The sequence below is a fragment of the Amblyomma americanum genome, chromosome 3 (genome assembly GCF_052857255.1).
Source record: "Amblyomma americanum isolate KBUSLIRL-KWMA chromosome 3, ASM5285725v1, whole genome shotgun sequence".
Classification (NCBI taxonomy): Eukaryota; Metazoa; Arthropoda; class Arachnida; order Ixodida; family Ixodidae; genus Amblyomma; species Amblyomma americanum.
The window spans coordinates 187,208,773-187,228,420 of NC_135499.1; the positions used below are offsets into that span (position 1 = coordinate 187,208,773).

Here is a 19,648-nt window from a genome sequence, read left to right on the forward strand (position 1 = left end):
TAGCGATTGTGGCGCCACTCATCTGTGGCGTAAGACACGAGAACCATTTCAATGGCCATTGAGATTTGCCGTGTAGCAGCGGCGAGTTCGATGGCGATTGAGAATCTCGAAGACCCTCGACTCGAGGGTGATTGAAACTGGCCGTGTGACAGGGGTATAAATAAAAAACAAATACGCCACCACTCTCTCTCAAGTGAGAGTATCCACACGCTCTCCCTTCGGAGCTAATCCTTGCCTCAGGCATACCGCCACTCACCATCGGTCCGCGTCGCCCGTCAGCAACAGAGGAGGGGGCGAAAGGGCCCACAATGCTGCCTGCGCTACCGACGGCGGGACACAGCATGAAGGGGTTTGTCTGTCGCTCCGGGAAACCAGAATAAGGATCGCCCCTGTCTTCCCACATTCTTGGTGAGCACTGCCTGTCCGCCATGACAGGTGTCCGTCACGGCCCTCCTGGGAATACGATTTTGTTCCCGAGGCCCGCCGGCACGCTGAGGTTGCCTTCCCGGCGATAGCCCACATCGTTAGGGGGGGGGGGTCCGTGCGTCAAGCGACCGTTTTCGTTCCCCGTATGTACTCAGGAGCTCTCGCTTATAGCGGTTTCCGCGTGTGCCGGCGTCCTGCTTCCTGCAAAGGTATGCAGCTGGAAAAGAGGGGCGGCCTTACAAGGGGGTAGAAGAGCCTTATATATATATATATATATATATATATATATATATATATATATATATATATATATCAACTGCACAGCTATTATAGTCCTCCAGAAAGTCAGCAATAAAATTCCAATAAGGAAGGGCGTCAGGAAAAGAGACACGATCTCGCCAATGCTATTCCCCGCCTGTTTTGGGAACAGTTGGGAATAAGAGTAAAGTGAGAATACCTAAATAACCTGCGATTCGCTGATGACAATGCCTTGCTGAGTCACTCAGCAGGTGAACTGCAAATCATGATCAATGAGTTAAACAGGCAGAGCAGAACGATGGGTCTAAAAATTAACATGCAGAAAACCAAGGTAATGTTTAACAGTCTAGCAAGGGAACAACAGTTCACAACTGGCAGCGAGAGCCTGGAAGTTGTGAAGGAATACGTCTACTTAGGGCAGGTAGTGACAGCTGATCCGGATCATGAGAGGGAGATAACTGGAAGGATAAGAATGGGGTGGAGCGCATATGGCAGGTTCTCGCAGATCATGAGTGGCAGTTTACCAATTTCCCTCAAGAGAAAAGTATACAACAGCTGTATGTTGCCGGTACTCACTTACGGGGCAGAAACGTGGAGGCTAACGAAAAGAGTTCAGCTTAAGCTAAGGACAACGCAGCGAGCCATGGAAACAAAAATGATAGGTGTAACGTTAAGAGACCGGAAGCGGGCAGAGTGGGTGAGGGAACAAACGCGGGTTAGTGACATCCTAGTCGAAATCAAGAGAAACAAATGGGCTTGGGCAGGGCATGTAATGCGAAGGCAAGATAACCGCTGGTCCTTAAGGGTAACGGAGTGGATTCCAAGAGAAAGTAAGCATAGCAGGGGGCGGCAGAAGGTTAGGTGGGCGGATGAGATTAAGAAGTTTGCAGGCAAAGGGTGGATGCAGCTGGCAAATGACAGGGTTAATTGGAGAGAAATGGGAGAGGCCTTTGCCCTGCAGTGGGTGTAGTACGGCTGACGATGATTATACGAGCAAGACAGCGCGCCAGCTCTGCGAGAGATCATATGGTTACATTTCATGACATAACCATGCACTACCGCTTAGGTAGACTTCTATATCCCCCCGCACATATTTCTCTAGCCAAACCCCAAGAGGTTGCGTGGAGGCAAATCCAAACGAACACCTTCCCCAACCCCGCGATATATATGCCTGCATATATCCTGGGGTATACTCTCCCTCCTGTCAACTATGTGGCCAACATGCCGTTCTATCCCATATACTCTGGGGTTGCCCTCAGGACTCCCCTCCGCGAGGCTTGCAGCTCTCGAATCCAGACCAGTGGGAGGCCGCATTGCTCAGTTCCGACTCGGACACACAGATCCGGGCTGTGACAAAAGCCCTAGAAGTCGCCGAACACCACGGGCTCATGGCCACTTGATGGGGCTATAGACCCACACCATCTGCTACTTTTGTCGACGAAAATAAAGTTTATCCTCCTCCTGCACAAAGTCAGAGACGACCGCAATGTAGCGGGAAGTCGGTGATCCCTTCAGTGCCCTTCAGTCTCCGCTGTTTCTGCGTCGACGTCATGACGTGCGGCACCGCCCGCCGCACGCTAAAGCCACGGGCGGACTCGAGCACGGCAAGCACGTCCGGTCTCGCGCGCTCTCCTCGAGACCGGCGGACCGGCTCGGCGGGGCGGCGGCGGCGCACGGCACGCTTTCTCTAGGGACTTTAGTAGCCGCCAGCCTGCGCCAGCGCCGCGCCTAGCGCGAAGACCATTTGCACGTCCGACGTCACAATAGCTGAAGGGGTAGATTGTTTGGCTTTGTTTTTTAGTGCAAGTGATAGCAGCATAGTTGTGTGTTGTTTGTTCGCTCGACATTCGTTCCGTTAGTTCTTCGGCCGTCCTCGACGTTCGTGGCTTGAGCGTGTTAAAGCAACGAAAGGTAAGACATGTCGCGCCTGAAAGGGCAGTGTCGTGGGTGTCTTCACATCCCTTGGCTTCTGTCAGGACTGCTATCTCAGCCATTTATATTTGCGTGATCTTGCCAAGCACTTTGGCCAAAGGTCGCCTTCTATTTATTGACATAACAGCTTAGTGACACGAAGCGAGAACCAAAGCATTTAATATTGCTATCCGAACGTGGCGTCACCGTTGTGAATGGAGAGTTATTCGAATGGGACCACAACGTACGAACAGTCCTTCCCCATGGTTTGTCCGCATTTTGATGTCTGCCGCTTCGGTATCCAGTGGTGCGTGTTTTCCGCTCGAGCTTGCAGCAGGGCGCATCGATGCGTACATTCGGCGTTTGCTGCCAGTCTTATCGCTTTCGATGTATTTCTAAACTCTGACAAACAAGTTGAAGACGCTGTTTTTGCAAGGATTGATACGTCGTGTGCAATGGCGCCGGATGGTTACTGATTCATCTCCTACAAATACTTGAACCGCATTGCCGTCTAGTGAGCAATTTGAATTCGTAAGTGTGTCGTTTCCTGCACTGTCTTCTTGCTACTATATTCTTGCGTTGTAAGCTGTCAGCGTTCAGCGATGGCTGCCGTATTATTTAGTTAACATCGTTTCGGCTCCACAGGGCACCGCCATGATGGCGGTGAGTTCACTTCAGGAGCCCAGCATGCCGGCTGCCACGGAAGGCAGCGACGACCTCATGTCAGACTTCGTAGTGCTGCCTGCGAATGATGAAAGCATCGGATTTGGCCCTGTAGCTGGCAGCGGGCCCTTGGAACACTTGAAGCTGTCGCTGCCGCAAGACGACGGCTCGTCGCTTTCCACCTGCAGCGACGACCTGACTCACCAGGAAGCGGAAGAACGCATCGCTAAAGTTCTCGAGGAGAATACCATCCTGAAAGGTGAGCCTTCTTGGCAGCGATGGAACCGGCGCAACTCTGTTCCTTGCTGTAAGCGAAGGGCCGGGATGTGTTATTAATTTCGCATGAAAGTTAGTTTGGTATCCACAGGCATTTCAGGAGACATGGCACCGAAGAGACTGGTTTCCAGTTTAGTGCATGTTCTGTTTGCTGGCTAGAATGAACTGTGTTCATGTTGTGTTGTAAATTCCTGTCAGCTCTATTCTGCCTGCACTCGCCTCTGAATGGCTACTTGGGGCGTCGTGAGAACAATTTTTCTGCTCATTTCACGGCTCTGAGGGGCTGATTCATTCAGTAGTTTTTTCACTGCTGTCGGGAAGAGTACCGGACTGACCTGGCTCTTGCCAGCGATCGGCTACAACTTTAGAGTAGTCTCTCCATTAGTTCTTGCGGCTATTCGTGGCTACTGAGAGTACTTTAGTGAACTGAGAAGACGTGCCGGCGCTGTCGCTATCTCTGCACTCTGTGTGCGCCCGCCAAGAGTGCCAAGCTTGATAGCCATGTGGCTCGACACAAGCGAAGGCGAAAATTAATGTGCAATAGCTGGTGCGTTGTGTGGCAAAAAGTTGTTAGCTAAGCTCCGTAGAGTTCCGCATGTTGAGCGCAGGTGCAAGTCTCGAACTCGCTAACTGAACCCTCTAACGGCACAGGTATTTTCTCTTTCTCGTTTACTCTTCTTGCTTTTGCTTATTTTTTCTGAGAGTACATACCCCGTAAACTGCACCTATTTAAACTTTCAATGCGCTGAAATTCCTCGTTGTGTCTACTTGGAGTTATCTGGCTCACTTTAAGACCATCTCGGCTTAACCATGACGCTGCTTGCAGGCGCTTGCGACCCAGAAAGCACTAAATTACTATTGATGCACGGAATGTCTGGAGCACTTCATTTCCTAAAACATGAATATGAAAGTACCAAAAATCAATTTTCATGGCGTAAGGCCATTTGGTTTTCTGTAGCGAATCAGAAATGAGTGTGAGTGCCAGGAGAATTTCAGCACGGGAATTCTCCTGGCTGCCGGCAGAATAGACACTGCCTAAATTCTTGGTAGGTGTGGCCATACAACACTAATTCGGTTTTTGTCTGACTTCATTGGTTTCAATTTTTCGTTTTATGTGAGTTAGCATTTGTTATTGCCTTAAGAATATCACTAAAAATTTTACTAGATGTTGATTAAAGTTCCTTGAGTGGGCCTTTGTACACGCTCAAAATATGGCAGTGAATGGACCCACTGTTAAAATGCCATGCAGAGAAAGTTGCCAAGAGCACGGCCAAGATCCGCCAGCAGTTCGAAGCCTTTACAGCATGGCAGAAGCAGCTGGACAAGGCACAGCATGCTCTGAGGGCGGAGCTGGCTATGGCACAGCTGATGCTGGATGAGAAGACTTCGGCAGAGGCGGAACTCCAGAAGCAGGTGCAGGAGGTACGTGTTGTGGCATGTAGATGCTTTCTTGGAGTACTTACTCATCCTGGTTTCCTCAGGCTCAGTTGTCAAGCACCTGAACGAAGGGATAACACAGCAGTGCTGCAGTGGTATTGCAATTTGGCAAAAGAATAAGATTGCAACTCTTTCTTTATTATTAAATCTTTCCTTACCACTGCAAAAAGGGGGATTTCAGGGTGGTGTGTGTAAAAATATATTTACGCATAAATTAAAAAATTTTGCTTCATTGCAACACATCACAGACCTCTCTTTTTAGCGGCAAAGGACGTTTTGCTTATGAAGAACAAACTCTTTGATTGGCAAAATTTGACACTCTTGCTAAAATTCAGAAAACATCATATTGAATCATAATATTAAAGAATAAAAGGTCAAGAATCTGCAGTTTATACATTGTTATGTCAGAAACATTTATTCAAAATTACAGAACCTTTATGCTAACCATTCTAATCAGCAAAAGAAAAATTAGTTGCTGTGCAGTGTAGTGCGAGGGTCTACCCTGGATTGTCTTGGAGAAAACTCATTTGCTTGCACTACTCTGCAGTGCAAAGGTTGACGTCGGGTTGTCTTGGTGAAAACTTAACCTGCTACACTGTTGATGGCTTTGAACTCCTCGGAACATGCCCGGCTCCTTCAGAGAGGCTCCGAAAGAGGGAATCTCATTGGAAACGGTAGTTACCAATTGGTGCCTGTTGATAGTCTGGGCTGGGCAGAGCAGTCAATATCTGTCCTAACTAGTACCCCTGTCACACGGTCGAAGGTTTTCGAACCAATATTCCATCGACTCAAAGGCCATTAGGTGCTGCTACATGGGCAGTTTCAGTGGCCTTTGGGTCAATAGTCTATCAAGTCAACGGACCAGCGCAGAGCTCTTTTTTCAGAGCTCTATTTCGATTTTGAGTGCCTTCAAGCGTTGCCCAAGGTTGCTAGCATTGCTTCAACCGGAATCAGCGTGCACTGTCGTGCATGTATGTTCACGATACAAAAGCATGAACAATTATCCTAATCTTTAGTACAAAAACTGAAATATTAGTTTGTAACAGAAATGCCGGCTGTATCAGCGTTGCCAGAGTGTTAAAAAAAATACGACAGCAAATCGTACAAAAGGCAGTGTCTTGCAAGACAACACAACTGGCCTTTAATAATAACCGAAAACTTCCTATGACTCCAAAAAAATGTGCTTCAGCATTTATTAGATTTATAAAAATCTATTTATTTGCGTGAAATTGAAAGTAGGGATTGTGGTGCCACACAACCTTGGTGTAAGACACGAAAACCAATTCAATGGTCATTGAGATTTGCCGTATAGCAGCGATGCAAGTCCTTCGAGTTTGGTAGCAGTTGAGATTCTTGAAGGCTCTCTACTCAATGGCCATCGAAACTGGCCGTGGTACAGGGGCATAAAATGATATGAATGAGCGTCTTTTGACACAAAGCTGTTGCTTGCATGTACAACGTTAATTGTCTATGCTGCGGAATCGCGATAACACCGCTTTTGCTTGGCACATCACCATGGACGTAGTGCTTGCTGGGATTGATCCAAGTTGACAGGTTTTGCAGGAAGTTTAAAAATATTCCTCCATGCGACAGGTGAAAAAACTGGATTCGAAACTGAAGTACAGTTCTTTTGCAATATACTGGATGGTTTTACTTGTCCAGAAGCAGCCCGGGTCACTTAGAATGGGCATTTTGTCAGATTCTGGGCTAACTTGAACCATTTGAATAGGCGGAGTAGGGAAAGAGTTAATGTACTATTTTAAAGCATATTGTGTACTTACTGCTTTAGAGCTGGACGTTCGCTAGGCAAGGGGTTTTCAAATTGGGTTCCATGGGACCTTTGTGTCCTTAAAGAGACTATGCAATAAATTGAGATTACGTAAAGCAGACGAGAGATAGGCATTTCATCACTCGTCACCCCAGTGCAAGAATTTTTGAGCTAGCATCAATAACAACGAAGATATAGACGATTAAAAATTACGCTCCTACTCTCCCCTCGTGCACGCGGGGCACCAGAACTTGTTTTGTCGGACTTCATATTGCTGGCAGTAAATGTAAAGTTCACTTGACGACGAACCTCGGATACAATGAACGCAATCTGCGTGACCATCGGGCTTGTTATAAGTGGGCTCGACTTTATTACGAGGTAGTTGACTGATGATGGGAAAAGGCTCAAAAGCTCAAAATAAAAACGTTTTTTCCCGCCAAAATTGACCGTTTCGAACTGTACACCTGCACTTGTAAAAACTGACAGAACACTAAGGAGGCCTGTGAGTGCAAGATAATGGTGGTTTATGTTTAGTTTAGCATGCAAAAATGCGGGACGTAGATGCACCGTTGTTTGTTCGCCGTCACTTGAAGCAAATGGGATAAGTCCCACTGTCGTATGCAGGGTCAACTGCTTTTTGGGTCCGCGGAGCACCAGTGTTCATGCATGCCACAACCGTCACTTTTCCTCTACCCACTAAACTTTAGCATGCAGATCTTGGGCACCCACTCCTGGCCGGCACTTAGGCGGTGGCAGCGTAACCAGCAGAACCATAGCTAAGCAAAAAGCTCATCGAAGGAGCAAGAATGATAAGGCGGAGGAGGGGTGAGCAATGGAAGAGAGAAAGGCAAAAGCGTAAGGTGGAAAGAGAAGGACGAGGGAACGATGGATGCAGGTGAGAGGAGTCACACTCAGTTTGTGCCGGCTGTTGCGTATTGACTCCTTCTAAACGCGTTTGCAGATAGCTGTGATGCTTAGAACGGGACCCACAACCACTGATGCCAAAGTGACTGCAGTGGGTGCGGTTGCAGGCAGATATACGTCAACAACCCCTCCCTCCATTTCAGGTGGCACACATTGGAGGGCTTGTGAAAACGACGGCCAAGTCAGACGATTGCTTGCAAAAAAGGCTGTGGAACCCTTTGTTTTTGCATAGGCTGATTATGTTCGATTCAGCATAACATCTACCACAAAACTGCTTGTCGCAACTGGAGTTGGCCATGAATCAGCCGTTGAGCCGGCAACCAGCGCATGCACGGGTCGTCTGTGGGGGCCGCTAGTGGAGTCCGCGCCATTTACCATGGGAACGGGCACGCACTACTCTGAATGCGGGCGCCTTGTGGCCTGCTCCAAATGAAGGCGCGTCCTTTGGGGCTTCAGCATTCCTTCTTGAAGCAATGAAACTGCTTCAAATATGTTGCAGTGCGTTCTCGCAAGGAGCAGCTAATATGGGAGAGGATGCCGCAACCGGGCAAGGGTTGCAGTGTTCCACTCTACACTGCTGAGGCGCATTCATTTGCTCTGATAGTTGAGAGGCCTAGTGCAACAAAGCACCAATGCTTCGCATTGTACTCCTAAAGTTAGCTTAAGTGTCGTGCAAGTTTTCTGCCTCAGTATATTGCAAAATCAAGCTGTGTTCAAATTTCGCATTTGGGAGTACCGTAATCGTTGGTCAAGATTTAGAGCAATAGCTCTACTCGATGCACCAGCCACACTCAACACCACATGACCTGCCTGAATTTGACCTTCAGCATGGCCAAGGTCAAAATGTGCCAAGATAGAAAAAAAGAAGCAGAAAAAGAAATCACATCCACGACTTGGAGTTGAACGCTCGGCAGCGCGAAAAGATCAACCTCACAGGATGCTGTGTGAGACCACTAGGCTATTGCCACAGCAGAACATGCGTGGCGTTTTAAAATGCACCACACTCTTGCGCTGTGCATTGCAGAGTGTCGACTTCACCAGCGTCAAACTGCTCCATCCGGCAGCACTGCCCGCCCGTCGTCTTTTATGTAGCACAAATCAGTGCTTTCACATTGATTCGAATGTAGTAAACATTCTCTGTAGTTTCCAAATTTTGGCCTGGCCCACCCCCGAAAATTGACCTTGGCCAATTTGGCCCACAATCGATGTCCAACCGTAACTGAGCATGCCCGACACGATGGCAACCTCCAAATTTGGCCCAGGCCGTTGCCACAATGCCATCGCTCGATAACCGTGGTTTAACACTGCCTAGCTTTCTTGTACTCATCATACCGTAATTGCCTATAGCAGCCTGTTTCTGAATACAGGCAATCATTTTCAATTTAATTTGGGCATTTTTTTAGGGGGACCATGCATCTGCATGCTCCTTTTTGCATGCATGTCAGGAAGGAAGGAACGGAAGCAAGAACGCATAGGGTGTCTCGGCAACTTTTGAAAGCCATCGGGCTCCCCAATGCTAATAAAGGTAGAGAACTCCTGTGGTAGGCATAAAGCAGCTGTCGTAAGCCTTTTATCTGTCTCTGTATGCATGTCACGGAAGGGAGGAATGGAAGCAAGAATGCATAGGGTGTCTCGGCAACTTTTGAAAGCCATTGGGCTCCCCAATGCTAATAAAGGTGGAGAACTCCTGTGGTAGGCTGCGGTCGTAAGCCTTTTAGAAAGTTATGAGAACAGTTCTTTTTTGTGCATTCTGTGTTACTTTCACAAGCATGCCCTTGCTGTTAATGCTATTGATTACTCAAGGAGTGAAAGATTTAGGGGATTCGGGTCAATGCTTACTTCCAAAAAAAGCAGCCTTTTCCAAATAAAATCAGAATACTTTGTTGTTTTTTCTCATTGCGTGTGTAACATGCCTTCAATATATGATTCTTGGGGCTAAGTAAGTAATATATGATTCATGGGCCAGTTCCCCTGCCGCTTGCACTGTGGTAGCATGGAGTGCAGCCCAGTGAGCGATATTCCTTATTAGGAGCCCTTATTGTGAAGGTCTGTAGAATCTTTAAGTATGCACATTGCCTTCTTCTTGTGTCGGACACGCATTTTGGTTTAATAGTGCACATATTCTTCTTTAAATGGCTCCTGCATGTTTTTTGACGCCAAACTCCAGCTCCTTGTTTTTGTGATAATATGGACGTATGTTTAAACTTAATTTTTAAACAGCATGCAAATGCTTTCATTCAGTTGAAGCACATTTGGCTGTCAGTGCAGGAGCCACAGTTTGTTTGATTCAGAAGATAATTGGGCTTTGTTTGTGTGCAGTCTAATTGCATAGCCCTTGACATGCAGCTTGCCGCTGAACGCCAGGCTTTGTTGGAGGCGAGCAGAGCAGTTGCAGCGGAGCACGATGAAGCAACGAAACAGGCCGAAGCTGTTCAAGCAGTGAACAACACTATTGAGGTGGCAAGCATTTTCATTTCTCGCACCTGTGCTGTCCATGTAGACCATACCTTCTTTCATGCAATTTGTCGTCCTTTTGAAGCATTTCTACATGTTGCACTGTGATGTGAAACTTCATTCTGTGATTTATATTTTTTCTGGGTAATTTAGTTGCTCACTTGCGTGATTTTGTTTAATGCAGTGATTTAGTACAAGGTAATTTATGCCAATGTATGCCAGATTACAGTAGAATCTCGTTACAACGAACTTCACGGGACCGCCGAATTTCAATCGTTATTTTGAAATATCGTAGTACTGAAAAACCATTATTTTCATGTCAGTAATGCATCACAAGAACTAAAATTAGGTACCTTTGCAGCAGATTTATGTGTTGGTAAGTAAATAATAAACGATAACGCTGGGCACAGTTTAACTACAATTTATTGCTTGAAAAAGTCTTATCTTCTTCTGGCGAGTAGACGACAAACGCTGCAGGACGAACGTCTCCACATCCTCGACCTTCCTGTGCACGTCATCGGGGACATCTTTGCAGCGCCCGAGGAATGATTGGGTCTTCTCTAGAAAGACTAGGACATCAGAGCTGGAAACAATCTCTTCCTCTTCGTGCGCTGATCCAGTGTTGGCATCGTCTTTGTCGCTACTACATTCTTCTTGCTCACGCACTTGATTCACGATGTCTTCGGTGGTGAGCTCCGCGGATGTAGCCGCCGCGCTGTCGCTATCCACATAATTCGAAAGTCGCTGTCCACGGTAGTTGCCCAGCCGCAGACGTTTTCTTGAGGGAGCCAGCTGCGACACTCGATGTAGTTTTACGATCTTGTCCCGATCTTGGAACATCGTTGCTATTGTTGACGGTGTAATGCCAAGCTCCCTGCACAAGTCCGCTTGCTTTTTTCCAGCAGCTGCGACAGAATGTCCGCTTTTTCTTTAAGCGAAAACTGGCGTCGCTTCTTTTTAACGCGGGGGCCAGGAGAACTCATTGTCAGCAAAGCTAATGCACAACACAATCACAGCGCCGATAACTTCGCAGATCCTAACGTTCGCTGTCGACGTGGTGACACTGCGCTGAATAGGCTTAAGACTGCTGCGCAGTACGTATGTGACCACACGCTGGGTGGATGATAATGGCCTTACCCTTTGTATCGGGCGGCAGCTCGCGCCGCCTCGTGTGATGGCGATACCGCTGGGGCTGTATCCGTTGCAACGAGTTCCCCAGCGCATAGCTGATGCTTCGGATGATGATGACAGGCGTCAGCTTCAGGGATTTGGTACGGAACTTCGTAATAACGAAGCGTTTTGCGACAAATGCGAGATTAAATTACATACGTTATTCTGAAATATTCGGTAATTTGAAATTCGTAGTACTGAAAGTTTTTTACATTGAAAGTATAGGCATTTTGGCGGGGATTTTAAAAAAATTCGTAAATCTGAAAATTTCGTTAATCTGATGTTCGTAGTAACGAGATTTTACTGTATATGTGTAGTTCTGTGTTGGTAACATCTGTTCTCTAACCTGTCACATGTAGAATGTTATGCAAGTACTAGTGGCTTAGCAGAATGTTAATTGTTAGAAAATTGTGCTTTAAATCTGTTTGACATGAGACACATGCAGTGCGGTGGCATTGATAGGCAGGAAATATATACAGAAAAGATGATGTGCGCAAGCTGTTTGAGCCAAGCCTTGTGTCAGTTACAGCATGACGACGGGAAGTCACATTTGGTTTGAAACCCAGGAGGTTCCAGATGTGAGTGAGGGCCAATGTCAAAGGACAGTGGCAACGCACTATTGGTCACACTTTGTAACTCAGATAAGAAGTGAATGCCCATTGCTCTGTGTATTTAATGAGCTGTGCTTGCTCGGAAGAAGTCGGCACAAAGGCGGAACTTTTGGGGAAACTGTGCAGTAAGAGTACTTCTGTGTTGCTACAGCCAAGAGCTTGTTATATTTTACTTGCCTCGTAGCCCCCTTTATATACTCTTGACGTTTAGTGGACAAATAATTCATTTCGTGACTGCCTTATGGTGTTTCAAAGTGTGCCGCCATAAATGTGTAGGCATAATGGCTGATACTATTAGCAGGACCACATGTAGCATGGCTGTGGTACTTACCTACTTGGCACTCCTTTCAGATGCCCTTACAGTTGAACAAGTTATTAACACTACAGAGCTCGAACTTCAGAGATTGCTTTGCAGAGCTGTGCACTGCACTGCTAGCATGCACACTAGCAGCTTTAATGTTGAGTGGACATTGTTGTTCATTTCATTGTAAGCTGCATATATATACCACTGCGTGGCATCACCTCGTTGCAGAGAGTTTGTTGGCTCTGTCTGCATGCAACGCATTGTTCGCCTGCAGAGAAATACTTTGTTGGAAATAAGCTTTATTTAGTGGATGCAAGATGGGCTTGTTATTAATGGCACTCTGACTACAGGAATGTGGTACATTATGTGCCATGGGAAGTGTATCTTTTAATTCATGCATGCATGTTCCACTAAGACTATTTTTAACTTTGTGTCACATGACACTAGATTAGTTTGGGCCTCTGAAGAGCCAGGGCTATGTTTTAGTTTTGGCAACTGAGCACGTCAGTACTAACCTTGATAGCCGCAGTATTTATTTCTTGCTCAACACCTGCTTCTTGTGCTTGTAGCTGTGATTTCTGGGGGATTGAGGGTAGATTTTAGTTTTTATTCTCTACTTGCAGTTGATACTAATTGCTTTTTATCACGACTTTGTTTCTCTTTGCTCAAATCTTGTTAGTTTCTGGGCACATCGACATCATCGCAGCTCTTGTAATCTGTTCTGTCTTGTGGTCGTACTCAAATTGCCTCTCTGCCTTTCCTCTGTGTTGGTTGGTTGTTGTGTCCTAGGATCTGCTTGCTCTCGTGTCCATTGTTTCTTCGTTGCTAAATGAGGAAAGGCTTTATTTAGCTGACTTTACTACAGTGGAGCCCACGTATATTGAACCCATGTAGATGTCGAATTATCATTTACACCAAACTCTTAGACTTCTTTAACTGCGAAGTTTCTGAGAAAGCTGCATAGCTTTCCTTTGTAGCCATATGGCTGCACCTGGGTGGATGTCAGTGAGTAATTACTCCCTTATTACAAATTACTCCACCTTGGGGGATTCCCCTATACATTTGATCAATAGTGTAACTCTATAGGGCGTTTTTAATGTCCACGATTTTGAGCGTACGAACCGGGAAATCTTATGAACCGGGAACATATCAACAAGGTTTTACTGTATTCCACTCAGTGATAGTACAAGGAATAAATGAGCTCATTCATGAAATAATTCTGAATGAATCATGGTTATGTACACTGAAAATAGGCAAGACAGTGAGTTCGCATTGTCATGTGCGCAGCAAGGATTTCAGGGAACAAGATATTGATTGTGGAGGTGCCATTAAACTAAGCGACCCTGACGCCCAAAGAGCTGGCTGAAGCACACCTCTACAGTTTAAGGATTTCAAGATTGCACTATCTTTTCCATGACCTGTTATCGTCCCCGCTACCCTGCTCACCTACTCTAAAATAGTTCAAGGGAGCAGTCAAATGGTGTCACATTCACCGGCACAAACCAAAACAGACTGGCCCGTGTATGATTTGTACTGCATGATTATGGCTTGACATTCTGATCAGCCCTACCGACTGCCTCTCCGACTACTGGCGCAGCAGCTTCAGTGTTATCCGTAATGCCAGCAAGACTTGCGCTGAATGACGGCTGGGATAGTTGGTCGCTGCACAGTTTTAGTGGCGGATAGAATTCACCATGTTGTTCTGCAACGGCTTGTTCATTCAGTGGCGTGGCCGTTGTTGCCAAAAGTGTCAATTTAGTGCCTCATACGGTATGGCCTCGCGCGTAATATCGAGTGGCACACTGCGCTGCTGCAAGTGGCTCTTCTCCATATAGCACTCTTCCATCACGCACGGAGGCGAGTCAGCTGCACGGCAGCACCTGCTGGCAGCAGTAGCGCTGCAAGACAGCGTGACGAGGTGAATGTGTGGTGGATTTTTGAAATAAGAAGTGTATTCTTGGTTTCTTGTACTCTTCTTCCACGCCACATCGCTGTCATGCGATGGAGCCTTCTTAACAAAAGCTTGGTAGTGGCCCTTGCCAGGCATGCTTCGCTGCCGAAGGCATTGCATCTTGTACCTTAATTAGAAAGTGTACCTTAATTTGATTGAGGTTATTCTGTTTATAGTGTACTCATAGCAGGATTAGACATATTATGATAAGCAGTGGCTAGTACAAAAGTGCGGTCCGCTGAGGCTTTGATGCAGAGCAGGTTAGGCCTAGCAGCACCTATTCAGTGGTGCGCTGCCAGTACACTGATGGGTGGAATGTTGTGTGGGTGCCCTGTACTCTTGCTTTTAGGCTACTGATAAGTTTTATATATTGGATTATTGATACAATTTGCAATTCCCTTTTGGTTTGATATATCTGGGTTCGAATGTATTTCTGTACACACACGTGGTTGTTCCATAACATGCCTGTATGTGCTGCTGCTCTTTTAATCTTTTTCAGGATTCAATGAGCTTTTGTGATCCAGTTCCTGGCCTTCTGCCCAGTAAGGACAGAGCTGAGATGGTGGGCTGCTTTTCATCCCTCACATATTGAATTCTGCTCACAGGGTCTTTTAACCCTTTGAGGTTTTTTGTTATATGTGTACAGTGGGGGTTTTCCGTCCCACAAGGTCTTTGCCGTACGGGAACGGTTTCAACCCTCTGTTTGCAATTTCGCGCCATAATGACGATGCATGCTCACTGGAAGGTGCTGCCACCTCCTAGGACTTACCAGAAGCATTTGAAATTTGATTGTGCTACCTACCTTCTTGCGGAGATGAGCAGAACTGATTTCTGGCTTCAGGGTGTTGTGTCGTGATGTCGTGCGGACATGGTGTCTTGTTGGGCGCTCTGGGGCAGCACCCATTCGTTGTTTGGTTTGGCGCGGGCCTGCCTCACATTTCTTGCCATTCATCACCACAAGGAGGTCCGCAGTGTTAAAGGGACACTGAGTACAGTAAAAATTGATTCTCTACCTCTGTATGTTAACATCTGTCCGGAAGCAAAAACCCATTTTTTTTGCTGAGAAAATGGAATTTAAAAATTTTCCCACCCTACGATTCAAACCTGTGACATCCACACCGAGAAGGACTGGTTGCAGCCGTTTTGAAGCGAATAGTGGCATAGCTCAGCTTCTGGGATTTGTGCAAAAAATTCAATGTCGGCACATGCAGTGTACTTGCAAAATCAGATGGTGATGGCAACACCTCTATTTTGTTTTTTGATCTTTTCTAGCATATAAAATCTGTTTTTGTTGGGAGTGGTCTCTGTCATTGAATTCCGTAGTCTATCGATATAGGTTAATTTCAGTTCTTCCTCGGTGCCCATTTAAGGCAGCAAGTTAAACCGGAAAAGCTCTTTGGGGCAGATTTAGTGCTAGGACAAATGAAAGTTGGCCTATATCGATAAGGTGCCGGGTTATAAAATTTTTTCTGAGCTTTTATAAGCTAGAAAAGAACAGAAAACGAAATACGGGTGTCTCCATCACCGGCTGATTTTGCAAGTAAAATGCATGCGCAGACACCAATTTCGAGGCGTGAATCCCAGAGGCTATGCTTCACTGCCATTCACTTCACGGCAATGGCAACCTGATCTTTTCTGTAAGGGTGTCTCAAGTATGAATAGAGTGGTGGGAATATTTTTAAATTCGTTTTTCTCGCCGATAAATGTGTCTGTGCCACTCGTCTCCACTAGGTGGCTGGATGCTGCATTCCCGCTTTCTGACGTGAGTGAAGCCACCGGAGGTTGGGTATCTGCTGTATATCTCGGTGTAAAAAGTAGTGTTTTTCGTCCCTTTGGCAGTTTTTTGCATTCTTGTGTAATATCTGCTGTCATAGCAAAGGCATAAGCAAGCTGAATGTGAGAAATGTGAGCATCATTTGGAGCACCCTGTAATACCAGGGAAATTGAGGAAAACAGGCATGCAGATTTCAGCCTGCCACGGTGGTAAAGGGGTACATGCGTAGGACTCTACATTGTAGTCAGGTTCTTGTTTTCTGAGTGTAAAGAAGCACTAGTGGAATGACGATGAGGCCGAAGCCATCCTAAAACCAAATATTCGCGTATGATAGGAAAGGTGAACAAAGGTGGAAATCTGGACACTCATCCCTCGAACGGCCGCTTGTTGAATAACTAGTTTCAATTGTTGCCAGCAGCTGATCGTCTCGCCAATGGCGGGGGAAGATGTTTATTGCTTTAGGACATCATTTGCCTACTAGACTTGCTTTTAATCTAACTTCATAGCACACATTTGTTCAGCTGCACCTGCAAGAAGCACGCAAATTAATTTTCTGGCTATACATTTGCATGTTTAAAGATGCATTGGTTGGTGCTTTTGCTGACAGATCAGCTGACAGCCTGTGACAAGAGATGGGCAGTGAGGCAATAGATTTTTGTGTGGAATTTCCTCGTGCCCTAATTTCCACTCAAGTTGTAGTAAGCATTCTTTGTTTGCTTTTCCTCCCCTGCCATTTGTGCAGAGCCTGTCGCAGACCATGGTGAAGCTTCATGATGAGCAGAGCAAGACTGCTCAGCTAACCAAGAAAATTGAGGAGCTCACTGACAAGGTGGGTTCCTGTCCACTTGGCTGTTTCTTTCATGTGGGAAAACTTCATAAGATGAGTGCTACTGGCATTCTGCTGGTAAGCACATGTTCAGTAGTTAAATTCTTGGCTACAGTGGTGGCAGTGGCTGCAGTCAGAGGACGCTCGCTAATTCAGATGATACAGGTCTTGCTGCAGTTAATTTGGACAGGCTCGTGAAGGGAGGCCGCTTTCAGGTATGATCGACATGGTAAGTGGCTATCAAAAAAGCTCTATTCAAACCTGTGCCACATGCTGGAGAGTCACCCGCACACCTCTGACATGCCTACAACGGCAAGTGCGACGGCAAACGGACAGCCCTCTCCCTGAGAACAGGCTGACCGTATAGTCTTGGCTACACTTTTATGAGCTTTGCAGCAGCCCGCGGCTACAGCAGCTATCTGCCGTGCATCAGCTAGCCAACCGAAGCCAGCTGCACACTGTTTCGGATGCTGATTAGTGGTGTTGCGCATTGCTTTGCTTCCATCTGCGTGGCCCTTCTGTTGTGCAAACTTTTCTCATCAAGTGTCGTTCACGTGCAACTGAGAAACTTGTGTGAGGGCACCGCTGCTACCACGTGGCACCGTGAACTGTGCTAGGGAGGCCCCTGCAGTTTTGAAGCAGTTCTGCTTTGACACTCCCAACAATGTGCACGCAGTAAAGCATTTCTGGAAATGTGAAAGGTAATCATTGTCGTACTGTTCTCATCCCAAAAGCTAGCCACCATGGTTCAGTCCTTCACCAAATAAATTCATCCTGATGAAGTGGTTCTTGACAGTTTTTTTGGGGTCAGTCAATAATTAGAACATTTTTCTAGTCCCCTAAAGATGAAATTTAGCAAGTTTTACTGTAATTTGTTATGACAGAATGAAGTGTAGCATAGCACTAATGGTCTCACAGAAGGCGGACACTCTGAACTACACTGTGAGAGAAGGAGTGATCCAAGGAGTGAAAGTATGAAGAGAGAGAGAAGCCATGGTGGTGGGCTCTAAAATAGTTTCAACCATTTAGGATTCTTATAATGTGCACTGATGTCCCACAGCTTATGGGTTTCTCGAAATTCACCTCCATTGGGGTTCAATCTGTGTATTGCCAAGTGTGTAGTGCACTGGAGAATAAGGGCTGAACTTCTGCAACTCTGCAGCAAAAGTGTGTATATAATACTCACTCGAGTGGCCATTGGAAAGTAACATGTTTGGGTCCCAAACAAGTTGGTGGGGAAGTAGTTTTCACTTCATTACCTAGCTACAAACTTTGGTAAACTGGTTTAACGAAGTGCTTAGCCTGTGTCACGAATGCATCACAGGTGTAATAACCTCATTTCTTTCCGGGATGAGTCTACAAACCACCAACACCTTGTCTAATACATGCACAGTAAAAGTTCGTTAATTCGATACTTCAAGGAATTGGGAAAAATGTTCGAATTACCATATTTACTCGAATGTAATGCGAGGGGTGACTTTACATGCTGCCCAGCGAAAAAAAATAAAACCACAAATGTAACGTGAGGCTTAAGGATGCAAAAACAAAGTACCTTTAATAGACATTGTGGCCAACATGTTTATTCATCTTCCTTGCTTTCGAAGGCCGAGTTCTTGGAAATGAAGTCTCTATCGCAGTCTCCCGGTAGCTTACGGAATCCATTCCTCTTCATGAACATTTGGGCCCGCCCGTAAGATGCTCTGAACTTCCCATCTGCCGAGCAACGTCTCTAACTTTCCAACGGATCAGCTCGACACTGACCCCCATGAGACGGTTGCGCTGCTCGATAATAAAGTTTGCCACTTTTTTCACCAGCTCGACATGATAGCCGTGGCTAGGCCCGTGAAATCCTTCGCAATCGGGCTCGCATTTAAAAAGCCCCACCAGCTGCAGCCGCTATCCGCGGATGGTTGACTCGTTGAGGCTAAGTCTTCGAGCTGCCGCAGAATTCCTGACCTCTTCAGCTAACAGGATTACTTTTCTCGTCGTATTGAGCACGACACGTTGCCATCATTTGCACTGAATCAATACACCGCGAGCAATGCCACAAGAACATGACACGATGACACGTTGAGCGCGAGGTTGTAACGAACACAAAAAAATGACAGAGAACAACGCTTTGACTTTGGATAGATAAGGATTTCGCTTCCGTGGTACCCATGTTGCCAGCATAAGACCACAACACTGCGGAAACCAAAACCAAGCTGATTGCTTTGAAGTTGCTGCACAGCGGCACTGCTTTAGGCCAATCGAAGTGTGGTATTCGATTATAACGCGAGGGTAGACTTTAAGGGGAAAAAATCCAGGAAAAAACTGTTGTTACGTTCGAGTAAATACGGTATGCGACTGTGAAGAACTGCTTGCATCATGGTAAGTTTATTTGTTGGTGAAATACTGGGCAATGGCTCCCTGATTTTGATATGAGAACAGCGCATTAGTAATTATTTTTTTACGTTCTTATTAATGCTTTATTGCACACACACTGTCGGTAGCACTGAAGCAGAGCTGGTCCACAATTGTAACGGTCTCCTACATTATTTACAGTGTGATGTGGTGGACCTCCACCACAACCGCATCACACCCATCGTACATGGTACCGTCACGTGTGAGGAAGCTTCACTGCACAAAAAATTGCACGTGATGAGCATGCAATTTTGGCACGCGAGAAGAACAGAACTACACGGGTAGAAGCGAAGGAAACGGCTCAGCGGAGCCGATGCTGTGAGGCCAAAAAAGGGGGAAAACTAGTGACGCACCAGTCAATGTCCAAAACAGTGCTCAGATGGGTGTAGGTTGGCTTGCTGATGCCGGCTGGTTGGGCCACCCCCGCTGCGGGCTGACTCAAAGCTCGGAAAAGTAAAACCAAAACTAAGGAGCTGGACTGTTCTTGAAGAT

General features: G+C 46.3%; 1 protein-coding gene across 3 annotated transcripts in view; it reads left to right on the forward strand.

The window, feature by feature from the left end:
- The first annotated feature begins 2,441 nt into the window (after positions 1-2,441).
- Positions 2,442-19,648, forward strand: part of LOC144125642 (uncharacterized) — a 45,625-nt gene continuing 28,418 nt past the window's right edge. Inside the window, exons 1-6 of one of the 3 annotated variants that reach the window (XM_077659216.1) lie at positions 2,442-2,595; positions 3,241-3,517; positions 4,784-4,956; positions 10,010-10,120; positions 14,653-14,715; positions 16,670-16,756. In XM_077659216.1, coding sequence (XP_077515342.1) covers positions 3,250-3,517; positions 4,784-4,956; positions 10,010-10,120; positions 14,653-14,715; positions 16,670-16,756 — 702 coding nt within the window. In that variant the 5' untranslated portion in view covers positions 2,442-2,595; positions 3,241-3,249. Of the gene's footprint in view, positions 3,127-3,240; positions 3,518-4,783; positions 4,957-10,009; positions 10,121-14,652; positions 14,716-16,669; positions 16,757-19,648 lie in introns of all 3 variants that reach the window. The other 2 variants (XM_077659215.1, XM_077659217.1) reach the window with 2 other exon arrangements.